This window comes from Salmo salar, chromosome ssa08, assembly GCF_905237065.1.
Source record: "Salmo salar chromosome ssa08, Ssal_v3.1, whole genome shotgun sequence".
NCBI lineage: Eukaryota > Metazoa > Chordata > Actinopteri > Salmoniformes > Salmonidae > Salmo > Salmo salar.
In genome coordinates this window covers 8254975-8270386 of record NC_059449.1, presented here as the reverse complement: position 1 = coordinate 8270386, position 15412 = coordinate 8254975, and the positions used below count along the sequence as shown (strand labels likewise).

The window sequence follows — 15412 nt, the reverse complement described above, 5'->3', positions numbered from 1 at the left end:
CATCTCCAAGGTGACTATCTGCATTCCACGTGGGAGGAACGTCGCCCTCCACTTTTACAGTCCCCTCATCTGCCAATATAACCTCCTCTTTCTTATCTAGGCACCCTTCAGAGTATACACTACTACTGCGCCGGTTCCAGTCCTCTCTAGACTGATCAGTCTGTGTCTCTAAACCCAAGGATATGTTGCCAGGGTCCATCTCTGTAGCGTAAGAACAAGACGGATCATCACCACCAGTGTCTAACGCGTCACCATCACCATCCCCACGGGAATTAACCGTCCTCTGGCTCTGGTGAAATACTGGTAAATACTCAGACGCAGGAGAAAGAGGACTGCCCAGTCTACCCAGCCCCAGTCTCTCTGGGTCTGATCTGTTGTCAGATCCTGTGTGTAAGAGCCTGTGTGTTACAGTTAAAGTCTTGGTGTCTGTCTCTGACTTGAGGACGGCGTTCGGTGTTCCACTGACCTCCGTGATGCTGCGTCGGGTCCTGGGCTGTGCTGGGGTGGTGGGGTCCTCCGTGGCTACAGAGGGCGCTCCAGACTGAATGTCTCTGATGTTCCGTGGGTCCTCCTCACCTTCAGACCTCTCCAGTTTGACCCCAGGACCTGCAGCCTCTGCATCTGTAGACTGACACGAGAAAATAACAATGTCGTAAGGAAGTCTCACATGTTCCCCTATGGCAGATAACTTCTTTTTTTTCTTTCCTTTATTTAACTGAGGAAATGAGGACGTTACATGTAAGCAAGTGAATAGCTGAGGGGAGATTTTCTGAAATAAATGGGACACATTTGATTTACAAAGTAAGTCATTGTTTTTAAAGCAACACTATTACACTAACCTCTATCATGATAATGTGCTGGGTTGAGGTTCCACTCCCCTCATCAACAGTGATTGGTTGGTCATCTCTCCATGTATTGTGTTCCGCTGGCTTCACAAAGCTTCTGTGGCCTCCAGTGAGATGTCCTTCACCTGAGAGAGTGATTGGGGGAAATGAGGTCGTTAGGTTAGCGACTGTCAATGCTATATTGTACACTTTGACACTGTCTACAATTGGTAAGGATGTAAGGTAACACTTCTCATAACTTCTTGAAAAACGATTTATTGAATATGGATTATGTTCCATGCATCTAATTGTTTAACTTAGTAAATAATATTAAATGCAGTAAATCAATAATCTGGTTAGAATATGATAGTGTCTCTCACAAGATAGCTAAGTAATCGGGGGATTTATTGCATAAGATCCAAAAACTGATCAAGACCCAATTCTGGGTAATATCTGAACACATGTGCAGAGGGGAACGGTTCGACATGCACTGAACTATGTATGAACGGCAACAGGTAGCACAGCCTCTGCCTTCTGCAAAATGTACCTCTTGCCATTCCTCTGTATCGGTCGAGGATCTTGACACTACTGGGACGACTGGCGAGGACGCGCTCTCGTATTGTCCTCTCTGCGCGCTCCCGTGCCACCTTCAGTTCCAGTAGTTTCCTCCGCAATGCCCTGTTTTCTTTCTGGCTTTGAGTTATTTCCACACGAAACACTGCATAGTCGTCGTCTACCAGTTTACAGATCTCTGCCACGGCTGCATTCGCTAGCACCTCCATGATGGAGGCTATTTGAGTGTGAAAAACCATACAGTTAGCCATTTTTGCTAACGTTAGCAGTTAGCTAGCTAGCGTTTCCTAGATAACAGCTATCAACCAAGTCCTGTCTCCAACGTGAATTAAACACGACATGGGGTATGATGCTATACAGTTAAAGTAGTCATATTTTGAGTTCCAGTATGTCAATACACGTCTAAATAAAAACGATAACGTCGAAATTAATTTGTAATAACTGTTCACTTCCGTTTACTTCTTCGTGTGAGTTTCCGGCAGACTAGACGTTGTTTTGCGTATTTCCGCCTTTCACAGGGGTTCCACTAGTTACCACAGCCACAAAGTCAAAATTGTCTATATCGTAAAAGTTCATGTAAATAAGAACATATTTTTTGGTCTGAATTTAAGGTTAGGTTTAAAATCAGATTCTAAGAAGACAATTTGTAGAAATAGGCGAGGTTTTGACTTTGTTACTGTGGTAAATAGTGACGACCATTTTACACGTCGGAAGAGTCCTGGGTAACTGCATACATGGAGTGTGTCTATAAGTGTGCGTGTCAACATACAGTATGTATAGGGATAAGGTGACTAGGCATCAGGATAAATGATAAACAGAGTAGAAGGAGCATTATTTTATTTAACTTTTACTTTAACAGGGAAGAAATATTGTGCCTTGTATAATATAATATACACATTATACACACAATTATTATATATATATATCACACATTTAAATACAAAACCACAGGCATGGGAAGCACAAATAAAACATCATAAATCACCCTAAAAAACAGTTACATTCCTCCACAAAATCCCCAATCAATACTTCAAATGGCCCGAATGGCACCAGAACATCAGATTAAATGTGTTTTGAATTTTGTTCCAGCAATACGGTGCATTAAAACTAAAAGCAGATTTACCTAGCTCTGAGGAGACCCTAGTAACCTCAAGAGTTAACCAATCCTGTGAATGGGTTAGGAAACTCAGGTGCCTATAATTCAACAACAAAGTTAGATAAAACTGACATTTATGTGGGGCCTTGTAAACAAAAAGGGAGTAATGTAGAAATCTACGGGTCTTTAGCTAAGAACAGCAAACTTTTGATACAGGATGCAGTGATGAGTATCAAAACTATAACCTGTAACAAAATGAAGGGCGCTATGGTAGATTACATCCAAGGGTATAAGAGTCGTAACAGCTGCACTTTGATAAATAATATCACATTAATCAAGAACAGATTCAAAGGTTGACTGAATAACCCGCTTCCTACTGCTTAGAGAAAGGCACGATTTGTTTCTGGACTTTTTCCACATTTTGTTACATTACAGCCTTATTCTAAAATTGTTTTTCCCCCTTCATAAATCTACACAATACCCCATAATGCAAAGCAAAAACAGGTTATTCAGACCCTTTACTCAGTACGTTGTTGAAGCACCATTGGCAGTGATTACAGACTCGAGTCTTCTTAGGTATGACGCTACAAGCTTGGCACGTTTGGGGAGTTTCTCCCATTCTTCTCTGCAGATCCTCTCAAGCTCTATCAGGTTGGATGGGGAGCATTGCTGCCCAGCTAATTTCAGGTCTCTCCAGAGATGTTCGATCAGGTTCAAGTCTGGGCTCTAGCTGGGCCACTCAAGGATATTCAGGGACTTGTCCCAAAGCCACTCCTGCGTTGTTTTGGCTGTGTGCTTCGGGTCGTTGTCCTGTTGGAAGGTGAACCTTCGCCCTAGTCTGAGGTTCTGAGCGCTTTGGAGCAGGGTTTGATCAAGGATCTCTCTGTACTTTGCTCCGTTCATCTTTCCCTCAATCCTGACTAGTCTCCCAGTCCAGGCCCCTGAAAAAGATCCCCACAGCATGATGCTGCCACCACCATGCTTCACCGTAAGGATGGTGGCAGGTTTCCTCCAGACGTGACTCTTGGTATTCAGGATAAAGAGTTCAATCTTGGTTTCATCAGAGCAGAGAATCTTGTTTCTCATGGTCTGAGAGTCCTTTAGGTGCCATTTGGCAAACTCCAAGTGGGCTGTCATGTGCCTTTTACTGAGGTGTGGCTTCCATCTGGCCACTCTACCATAAAGGCCTGATTGGTGGAGTGCTGCAGAGATGGTTGTCCTTCTGGAAGGTTCTCCCATCTCCACAGAGGAACTCTGGAGCTGTGTTCGCGTGACCATTGGGTTCTTGGTCACCTCCCTGACCAAGGCCCTTCGCCGCCGATTGCTCAGTTTGGCCAGGTGGCCAGCTCTAGGAAAAGTATTGGTGGTTATTTTGTAAATGACATCGCCAAAGTCAAGGATTGGCAGAATAGTCAGTTTTACGAGGGTATGTTTGGCAGCATGAGTTGAAGGAGGCTTTGTTGCGAAATAGGAAGCCAATTCTAGATTTAATTTTGGATTGGAGATGCTTGATATGAATCTGGACGGAGAGTTTACAGTCTAGCCAGACACCTAGGTATTTGTAGTTGTCCACATATTCTAAGTCAGAACCGTCCAGAGTAGTGATGCTAGGCGGGCAGGCAGGTGCGGGCAGCGATCGGTTGAAGAGCATGCATTTAGTTTTACTAGCGTTTAAGAGCAGTTGGAGGCCACGGAAGGAGTGTTGTATGGCATTGAAGCTCGTTTGGAGGTTTGTTAACACAGTGTCCAAAGAAGGGCCAGAAGTATACAGAATCGTATCGTCTGCGTAGAGGTGGATCAGAGAATCACCAGCAGCAAGAGCGACATCATTGATGTATACAGAGAAAAGAGTCGCCCCGAGAATTGAACCCTGTGGCACCCCCATAGAGACTGCCAGAGGTCCGGACAGTCCCTCTGATTTGAAACACTGAACTCTATCTGAGAAGTAGTTGGTGAACCAAGCGAGGCAGTCATTTGAGAAACCAAGGCTGTTAAGTCTGCCGATAAGAATAATGTGATTGACAGAGTCAAAAGCCTTGGCCAGGTCGATGAAGTATTGTCTTAGTATTGTCTTTTATCGATGGCGGTTATGATATTGTTTAGGACTTTGAGCGTGGCTGAGGTGCACCCATGACCAGCTCGGAAACCACATTGCATAGTGGAGAAGGTATGGTGGGATTCGAAATGGTCGGTGATCTGTTTGTTAACTTGGCTTTTGAAGACTTTAGAAAGGCAGGGTAGGATAGATATAGGTCTGTAACAGTTTGGGTCTTGAGTGTCTCCCCCTTTGAAGAGGGGGATGACCGCGGCAGCTTTCCAATCTTTATGGATCTCAGATGATACGAAAGAGAGGCTAGTAATAGAGGTTGCAACAATTGCGGTGGATAATTTTAGAAAGAGAGGGTCCAGATTTTACAGCCCTTTCAGAACATTAGCTATCTGGATTTGGGTGAAGGAGAAATGGGGGAGGCTTGGGCAAGTTGCTGTGGGGGGTGCAGAGCTGTTGACCGAGGTGGGGTGGCCAGGTGGAAAGCATGGCCAGCCATAGAAAAATGCTTATTGAAATTCTAAATTTATCAGTGGTGACAGTGTTTCGTGTGGCTCAGTTGGTAGAGCATGGTGTTTGCAACGCCAGGGTTGTGGGTTCAATTCCCACGGGGGACCAGTACCGAGAAAAAATGTATGAAATGTATGCATTCACTACTGTAAGTCGCTCTGGATAAGAGTGTCTGCTAAATGACTAAAATGTAAATGTAAAATGTTTCCTAGCCTCAGTGCAGTGGGCAGCTGGGAGGAGGTGCTCTTATTCTCCATGGACTTTACAGTGTCCCAGAACTTTTTGGAGTTTGTGCTACAGGATGCAAATTTCTGTTTGAAAAAGCTAGCCTTTGCTTTCCTAACTGCCTGTGTATATTGGTTCCTAACTTCCCTGAAAAGATGCATATCGAGGGGGCTATTCGATGCTAATGCAGTAGGCCACAGGATGTTTTTGTGCTGGTCAAGGGCAGTCAAGTCTGGAGTGAACCAAGGGCTATATCTGTTCTTAGTTCAACATTTTTTGAATGGCATGCTTATTTAAGATGGTGAGGAAAGCACTTTTAAAGAATAACTAGGCATCCTTTACTGACGGAATGAGGTCAATATCCTTCCAGGATACCCGGGCCAGGTCGATTGGAAAGGTCTGGTCGCTGAAGTGTTTTAGGGAGCGTTTGACAGTGATGAGGGGTGGCCGTTTGACCGCGGACCCATTACGGACGCAGGCAATGAGGCAGTGATTGCTGAGATCCTGGTTGAAGACAGCATAGATGTATTTAGAGGGCAGGTTGGTCAGGATAATCTATGAGGGTGCCCATGTTTACGGATTTAGGGTTGTACCTGGTAGGTTCCTTGATAATTTGTGTGAGATTGAGGGCATCTATCTTAGATTGTAGGATGGCCGGTATGTTAAGAATATCCCAGTTTAGGTCACCTAACAGCTAGACAAGGAAGCTTGAAATGAGGTGATAATTATTAAGATCACTATTATCCCGACCTTTATGGAGTGGCAGCACAAGAGCTGATTTCTATACTATTTGAATATTTCCTGATAACAGTGTTAAATAAAACATGTGGGTTATTGAGCCAACAATGATGGGCGCTGCACACTTATGCAGACCAGGATCCAATTGGTCAGCCTCTGTGGATTTATTGTTGTCTATTGCTTCCAAAGCATCCAGGACTTACTGTAAATAGCCTAAAAGAAAAGCTTTGACTGTCATTTTTCTGATCATTCAGCAAGTATCGCCTATCAGCATCCAGTCCAATATCATTGTGAATAGGCTTCAAAGTTATTTTCAAGAGATAGCCCACTAAAATAAAATGGTGATTAAATGCATCAATGATGGAATTTTTTTCCCATAATGAGGCCAGTGTCTGAATTATTTTGTTCTGGCAGAGAGAAGGAAGTAGAATCTTTCAGGGATTTGACAGTTTTCCAGAATTTAGCCAGGTTCCCATTACAATCCAAATGAGCGTTTACATAATAATCAGATTTAGCCTTTTTGATTTGTCTTACACAATGATTCCTCATTCCTCAAATGATGATTGTATGTGATTGTGTGTGCGTGTGTGTAGAGTCAGCCCATACGGAAAAATAATATATTCAAATATATTAAAATTAAATAAAAATATATGTAAATATATTTGGAAAATGTATTTATCAAATATATACATAAAGAAAATATATCTACATATACAGTTCATTCAGAAAGTATTCACACCCCTTGTTCCACATTTTGTTGTTACAAAAAGGTATAAAAATGGATTTAATTGTAATTTTTTGTCAACGATCTACACAAAATACTTTAATGTCAAGGTGGAAGAAAAATGGGTAACACTTAGTTTAAGGGGTCCTTATTACAGTGTAGTTACATATTACAGTGTAATTACATATGTAACTCCACTGTAACAAGTATTGTAATTAATTGTTATATTTTATAGTTACACTGTAATAACAACATTTAACTGGTGGTAATTGCAGTCTGTAATTACAGGGGTGTAACAATGAATGCTTGTTACCATGGTTGTTACAAATGTAACGTTTCTGATAGCATCCTAATGCACCATACACCAGGCTGCAAAATCCATGTGTTATCCAATTGAAAACCGACCACCTCATTGCCACAACTCTGATGCCCAGGCCCAATGGCAAAAACAGGTTCACAAATGGTTCACATGAAAAAAAATATTTAAATTGTTAAATCATTTAATGGTGCTTTTGACAGTGGGTCCATTATTTTAACCATCAATTAAACATTTTTAGACACATTAATAAAAAGTGATGGTTAAAATTGTGAGAGTCATATGTGCTTGTAAAATTCTAAGCCTATTTAGCTTGGTTGAATAATTGTTTATAAATGCACTTAAAATGGTCATAAGACAAACTCTTATTCCATCATGCAACCTTGCAAGGTTTTCACTGTTGAAGAATATTCTCACTTTTGGATGGGATGCATTGATGCAATTATTTAAACCCAGGAATAAGGCATCATATCAAGATCTGCCCATCTGCACAACACGCTTGAAATAACGCCAACATTGAACTTGCCCACATGTGTTGACACTGACATCATGTAACAATGCGCAAAGAATGGGGTCGAAAAGAAGGTAAGTGTGCAAAATCCAGACCTGAAAAATTGCTGCGAAAGAAACAAAAGTGTGGTAGATCAAAAATGTCAACACAGGAGATAGAAAGTACGTTTTCTATGCAATTTGTTTAGTTTTTTTGGATACATGAATTCAGCTGGACGATTTAGCATAGGTAGTTAGCTGGAATTTGCTCGCCAGCTAGCCTAGTGCTGTTAGCTAGCTAACTGTAGCTAACTAGATAGAAAACGTTTCCTGGAGTTTTTGTTGGGCCTACCAACTAGGCTAGCTAGTTAGCATCTACATCTAGACTTTCTGTTCAATCTCTTGAGTTTTTGGGGATTAGCTAGCACGTTAGCTAGCTAGTTTTCTAACCTTGACTAAAGCTGGCAAATATGCTATGATCGCTGCTAGCTAACGTTACCTGGGCTCGATAGTCTTCCCTGAACCTTTATCTCTGTAACGGCCGTCGTTAAAGGTAGACCAAGGCGCAGCGTGTTGAGTGCTCATATTTGTATTTATTATACTGACACACTATAAACAAAACAAGAAAACGACAGCCAGCAGTTCTGTCAGGTTAACATGAACTTAACAGAAAATAACCACCCACAAAACACAATGAGAAAACCCCTACATAAATATGGCCTCTAATCAGAGGCAATGAGAGTCAGCTGCCTCCAATTAGAGGCCAACCCCAAACAGTGCCAACATAGAAACAGAAAAACTAGATATTTAAACATAGAAATAGAATAACATAGATCAACCCCCCCCCCAAAAAAAACACCCCCTGCCACGCTCTGACCAAACTATCATAACAAAATGACCCCTTACTGGTCAGGACGTGACAGTACTCTTCCCCCCCCCCCAAAGGTGCAGACACTGAAATGCACCTCAAACAAAAAAAAACACAAAAACAGCCACAAACCTAAAGGGAGGGAAGGGAGGGTGGCCACCGTCAACGACGGTTCTTGTGCTACACCCCCCCTTCCCAATCCTCCCCCCTACGGAGGTGGCTCAGGAGCGGGATGCAGACCCCACTCCACCACTGGCTCACCCCACTTTGGTGGCGCCTCTAGAGCGGGGTCCCTCGCCGCCGACCCCGGACTGGGGACCCTCGCCGGGAGCTCCGGACTGGAGGGCGACTCTGGCGGCGCCGGACTAGCGGGCGGCTCTGGCGTTGCCGGACTGGCGGGTGGCTCTGGCGGCACCGGACATGCGGGAGGCTCTGGCGGCGGCGGACAGGCGGGCGGCTCTGGCGGCTCTGGCGGTTCCGGACAGGCGGGCGGCTCTGGCGGCTCCAGACAGGCGGGTGGCTCTGGCGGCTCCGGACTGGCGGGCGGCTCTGGCGGCTCCGGACTGGCGGGACTTTCAGTTGGCCTGGCTCTGGGCGCAGGCACAGGACTCACCAGGCTGGGGAGACATGCAGGAGGCCTGGCTCTAGGCGCAGGCACAGGACTCACCAGGCTGGGGAGACATGCAGGAGGCCTGGCTCTGGGAGCAGGCACAGGATAGACCGGGTCTTGAAGACACACTGGAGGTCTGGAGCGCACGGCCTGCACAACCCCTCCTGGCTGAGTTGTTAAAGTAGCCCGGCACGGGCGGAGTGCTGGCACAGGGCGGACTGGGCTGTGCTGAGGACTGATGGCTGCCATGCGTAGAGCAGGCGCAGGGTAGCCTGGGCCTAGGAGACGCACTGGTGGCCAGATGTGCTGAGCAGGCATACTCCTTCCTGGCTGGATGCCCACTCTAGCACGGCACTTGCGGGGGGCTGGTATCGACTGCACCAGATTGTGCGTGCGGATGGGCGAGACCGTGCGCAATTCCGCATAGCACGGTGCTCTCCACGCCAAATGCTCCCCATAATAAGCACGAGGAGTTGGCTCAGGTCTATTGCCTGACTTACCCCAACTTCCCGTGTGCCCCCCCCAAAAAAAATTCTGGGGCTGCCTCTCAGGCTCCCGTAGATGACCTGCCTGTTCCTCCCAGTATCGCCGTTCCGCTTTAGCTGCCTCGATCTCCCACTGCGGACGGCGATACTCCCCAAGCGTTGTCCAGGGTCTTGCCCCATCCAGGATCATCTCCCAAATCCAGGAGTCCATCACCCTCTGTTCCCCCATACCACGCTGCTTGGTCTTCTTGTGGTGGGTGGTTCTGTAACAGGCGTCATTGTGAAGAGACCAAGGCGCAGCGTGTTGAGTGCTCATATTTGTATTTATTATACTGACACACTATAAACAAAACAAGAAAACGACAGCCAGCAGTTCTGTCAGGTTAACATGAACTTAACAGAAAATAACCACCCACAAAACACAATGAGAAAACCCCTACATAAATATGGTCTCTAATCAGAGGCAATGAGAGTCAGCTGCCTCCAATTAGAGACCAACCCCAAACAATGCCAACATAGAAACAGAAAAAGTAGATATTTAAACATAGAAATAGAATAACATAGATCAACCCAAAAACCCCAAAACACACAAAACAAACAGCCCCTGCCACGCCCTGACCAAACTATCATAACAAAATGACCCCTTACTGGTCAGGACGTGACAATCTCACAGTATCTGTTACCCAAGAGTATTATGTGAGTAGGCCTATATATTTGTTTAATCTAATAATTAATTATTAATCTAACAATAAAATCCTTCTTATTTTGTGAGAAATGTAATGTCTTTTTACATATTGCAAAAAGGTTTACTAAAGTAGAAGCTCATCTTTTGTTTGTAGGTATTTTCACTTGATAATGAGTAATAAGTAATTAATTAATAAGGCACTAAAGTAATACTGCAAGAAATGTGGCAAAGAAAATAACTTTTTGGCCTGAATACAAAACATAATGTTTGGGGCAAATCCAACATAATACATCACAGATTACCACTCTTCATATTTTCAAGCATGGTAGTGGCTGCATCATGTTATGGGTATACTTGTCATCGGCAAGGACTAGGGAGTTTTTTTTTGGATAAAAATAAAGGTAATAGAGCTAGGCACAGGCAAAATCCTAGAGGAAAACATGGTTTGGTCTGCTTTCCAACAGACATTGGGAATTCACCTTTCAGCAGGACAACTACCTAAATCACAAGGCCACATATACACTGGAGTTGCTTACCAAGATGACATTGAATGTTCCTGAGTGGCCTAGTTACAGTTTTAACTTAAATCGGCTTGAAAATCTATGGCAAGACTTAAAAAGGATCAATGACAACAAACTTGAGCTTGAATAATAAAAAAAGAATTATGGACAAATATTGTACAATCCAGGTGTGCAAAGCTCTTAAAGCCAAGCAAGTTCTTGTTGAGAAGCTAAATGTAATTATGTGTGTGCAATAAGTGTGACATACTAACTCTTCCACCTTTCCTGTCACAGGATGAGATTATAGTTGTGTATAGTAATGTCAATGTTGGAGAAAGCTGGTGATAACAATGTAAATAATACCACTACCTTTTTGTACTTTATACCATCGATGACTCCTCTGTTGCTGCTCTATACCTCCTATCTGATTATGTTTAGCTAACACCCTGTTACTTTCACTATAATCTGTTTACCTCTCACAAGAACACATTACAGGCTTCAAATCAAATCAAACCAAATTGTATTTGTCACAGGCGCCAAATACAACAGGTGTAGACCTTGCCGTGAAATGCTTACTTACAAGCCCTTAATCAACAATGCAGTTCAAGAAATTGAGTTAAGAAAATATTTACTAAATAAACTATTTATTTATTTATTAGTGAAAATAAAGAAATACAATCAAAAGGTAACACAAAAAATTGTGTGTGGGGGGGGGGGGGGAGTCAATGTAAATAGTCTGGGTGGATTAATTGTCCAGCAGAATTATGGCTTGTGGGTAGAAGCTGTTAATGAGCCTTTTGGTCCTAGACTTGACGCTCAGGTACCGCTTGCCGTGCGGTAGCAGAGAGAACGGTCTATGACTTGGGTGACTGGAGTCTTTGACCATTTTTTGGGCCTTCCTCTGACACCACTTAGAATATAGGTCCTGGATGTCAGGAAGCTTGGCCCCAGTGATGTACTGGGCCGTACTCACTACCCTCTGTAGTGCCTTACGGTCAGATGCCGAGCAGTTGCCAGACCAGGCGGTGATGCAACCGGTCAGGATGCTCTCAATGGTGCAGCTGTATAACTTTTTGAAGATCTGGGGACCCATGCCAAATCTTTTCAGTTTCCTGAGGGGGAAAAGGTGTTGTCGTGCCCTCTTCACAACTGTCTTGGTGTGTTTGGACCATGATAGTTCGTTGGTGATGTGGACATCAAAGAACTTGAAACCCTCGACCCACTCTACTACAGCCCCGTCGATGTTAATGGGGGCCTGTCCGGCCTTCCTTTTCCTATAGTCCACGATCAGCTCCTTTGTCTTGCTCACATTGAGGGAGAGGTTGTTGTCCTGGCACCACACTTCCAGGCCTCTGACCTCCTCCCTATAGGCTGTCTCATCGTTGTCGGTAATCAGGCCTACCAGTGTTGTGTCATCAGCAAACTTAGTGATGGTGTTGGAGTCGTGCTTGGCTACGCAGTCGTGGGTGAACAGGGAGTACAGGAGGGGACTAAGCACGCACCCCCGAGGGACCTCAGTGTTGAGGATTAGCATGACAGATGTGTTGTTGCCTATCCTTACCACCTAGGGGCGGCCTGTCAGGAAGTCCAAGATCCAGTTGCAGAGGGAGGTGTTTAGTCCCAGGGTCCTTAGCTTAGTGATGAGCTTCGTGGGCACTATGGTGTTGAACGCTGAGCTGTAGTCAATGAACAGCATTCTCACATATGTATTCCTTTTGTCCAGGTGGGAAAGGGTAGTGTGGAGTGCGATTGAGTCATCTGTGGATCTGTTGGGGCGGTATGCAAATTGGAGTGGGTCTCGGGTCTCCGGCATGATGGTGTTGTGAGTCATGACCAGCCTTTCAAAGCACTTCATGGCTCACCGACGTGAGTGCTACGGGGCGGTAATCATTTAGGCAGGTTACCTTCGCTTTCTTGGGCCCAGGGACAATGGTGGTCTGTTTGAAACATGTAGGTATTACAGTCAGTCAGGGAGAGATTGGAAATGTCAGTGAAGACACTTGCCAGTCGGTCCGCACATGCTTTTGAGTACACGTCCTGGTAATCCGTCTGGCTTGAGCACATAACATGAAAAGACAATTACATGCCATGATTTAGACTTTCATTATAACCGTGTTTACGCTCTGTTTATTATGTTATGTCAATAACTGAAAGGATCATTTATGAAGAATGACAACAATCCTTCATTGCAATCTGGATCTTTATTTACTTTCAACAGCAAAACATTCCAAAATGTGTATTCATTCAAAAAATATAAATCAGTTATCATCTCCAGTATCATCACAAAGTCTATTTCATAAAATGTTGTCAACATTCACATAGCGGTTGTTTTGGTGGTGTCTGAGGTGGAACTGTGTTAGATCTGTCAAATCCACAAGGGGCTCCTAGCATTATAACTAAAGTGGACATTGCCATTGGCTGCACGGAGTCGCATTAACAGAAATAACATGCAGCCTTGTTTACAAGTTTGAACACTGGAATGTAAAATGTAATCTACACCTCGATTAGGATGATAGAGATCCTCATTATTTAGTTGAATGATTTTTCAATTTGAATGTAATCATTTCTACATAGCCTACACTTCCTTGTTTTGAACTAACGCGAGGGGGCGGGTGTGGCTTCGTGACCATAATCACAAGAGCATCTGCTCACCGATTTGACAGCTGCAGCGCAGTTCCACCTCCGACACCACAAAAACATCCGGTATCGCCAGTTAACGCTTGATCTGATTGATTCTATGCTTTATTGATGATACTGAAGATTATACCATATAGTCTGCCCTGTAGATAATCATTGCATTCGGCAATGAATTGTTTTATTTATTATGGATCCCCATTAGCTGCTGCCTGGGGTTCATCAAAATTAAGGCAGTTTATCCAATAAAAACTTTACAACACATTCACAGATTTCAGAACACACTGTGTGCCCTCAGGCCCCTACTCCACGACTACCACATATCTACAGTACACGGCAGACAGGGTATAGACCAGGATGGTCCACCACGCAAAAACTCTGTTCTGGTCCTGCATCTTTTGGTGACCTATTGGAAAACGTACAACAATGATATTAAGATTACTTTTGTTTTGATGACAAGACAAAGTAGCCTACACACTTGTGGAAGTTATCTAGACCCCTCCTATCAGACAATCAGGGCTGTGTATGTAAATATATCATTTCATATTCAAATTTGATTCCTAACGTCCACACGATCAGACTGAGCATTTCAGTGGAGTCTCAGGGAAATAAATTATAAAAAAATATATTTTGGCATTCTATTAAAAAACACACAGTGAATTATTAGACAAAGCGATGATTAAAAAAATGTAATTAAAAAGACTGCTTTAAAATGAGTAATTAAAAAGAGTTTGATTTGATGAACATTGAAATCAAGGGTTTTTGTATGGTAACACTTGACCTTTTCTGTAAATCTGGTACCCTCACTTTGATCAAATTCATTTTAGAATACTTCGGAAAAGGTTTAAACATTATATTACACACAGCTTCATGACAAGTAAACATTTACTAATTATAAAACACCAAAATTCAAACAACAGGACAAGGTTGTCCCTTTTCATCAGTGAAGCATTTTTACAGACACCTTCACACCAACCATATCATCTACTAATTCTTTCCTCAGTTCACCTCATCCAGCTCCTTCTACATCCAACACCAACAGAATTAACAAACTTACTAATACTACATTACATGTCACTATACTCTATACATGGGCCATGTGCATTTTCTGCTGGTGTATTCTGAGGTAGCTCCTCTCTGAGAACCTCTTCCCACAGTGCGTACAGGCGAACGGCCTCTCTCCCGTGTGGACCTTCAGGTGCATCTTCAGCTGGTCCTGGCGGGAGAACCTCTTCTCACACTGGGGGCAGCTGTGGGGTTTCTCCCCTGTGTGGACCCTCTGGTGCCTCTTCAGGTTGGACGAGTCGGAGAAACTGGCCCGGCACAGTTGGCAGCCGAACGGTTTCTCCCCCGTGTGCATCCTCTGGTGGATCTCCACCTGTTTGGGGAAACTGAAGGCTTTCCCACAGAACGAACACGGGAAGCGCTTCTCCTTGGCACTGCCACCTTTACTGATTCCATCTCTATTACTCTCATTTGTCAATGGGCTTGTGTAGCCATTTGGTGTTGAGGCACTGGCATTGTCTGAGGTCTGGTTTAACATTAGGAGAGTGTGAGGAGGACGAAGGCCAGGGAGTGTCTGTGTTGTCGCAGGGTCCATGTTCCAGTTGATAGATCCTATAGAAGGCAGGCTGAAGGTAGCACCTGTTAGGGGGTCAACCTGAAGCGCCATCAGTCTCTCTGAATCACAACGATAGGAGCAGGACGGCGCATCGCTAGCCGAGTCTGTGTCTGTTCTCGCCAGCCGAATAGGGGCACCTCCAAATCTACGCCTCGCCCTGGCCTCAGCCAGTCTGTTGTCATGGACACTAAGTTCGGACGTTGTTTTGTGTCCGACTGTCTGTTTCTGGTTGTGGTTGTGGCTAACAGCGTTGTTCCCCTGCCCAGAGTTGAGGACGCTGTCCCATTCACTGACTTCCACTATGTCGCCTCTGGTCCTCGCCTGCTCAGTGATGTTGTCCCCAGGCCCCTTGGCTGCACCTTCCTGGTAGGGGGAATCCAAGATGGCTACCCAGTCTCCTCTGTTATCCTCCAGCCAACCACCTGCAGGAAGAGGTTAGAAAATAGACTTTACAAACATGGCAGAGA

The 15412-nt window shown here is 44.3% G+C and overlaps 1 protein-coding gene across 4 annotated transcripts in view; it reads right to left on the bottom strand.

Annotated features, from left to right (window-relative positions):
- LOC106606466 (zinc finger protein 205) overlaps positions 1–15412 on the bottom strand; it is a 322856-nt gene that overhangs the window by 64270 nt on the left and 243174 nt on the right. For 2 of the 4 annotated variants that reach the window (XM_045723118.1, XM_014209242.2), the window contains one exon: positions 12873–15367. The exons of 1 other annotated variant lie outside the window; for it this stretch is intronic. In XM_045723118.1, coding sequence (XP_045579074.1) covers positions 14409–15367 — 959 coding nt within the window. In that variant the 3' untranslated portion in view covers positions 12873–14408. Of the gene's footprint in view, positions 1–466; positions 629–839; positions 971–1371; positions 1472–12872; positions 15368–15412 lie in introns of those variants that run through there. One more of the 4 variants, XM_045723120.1, reaches the window with a different exon arrangement.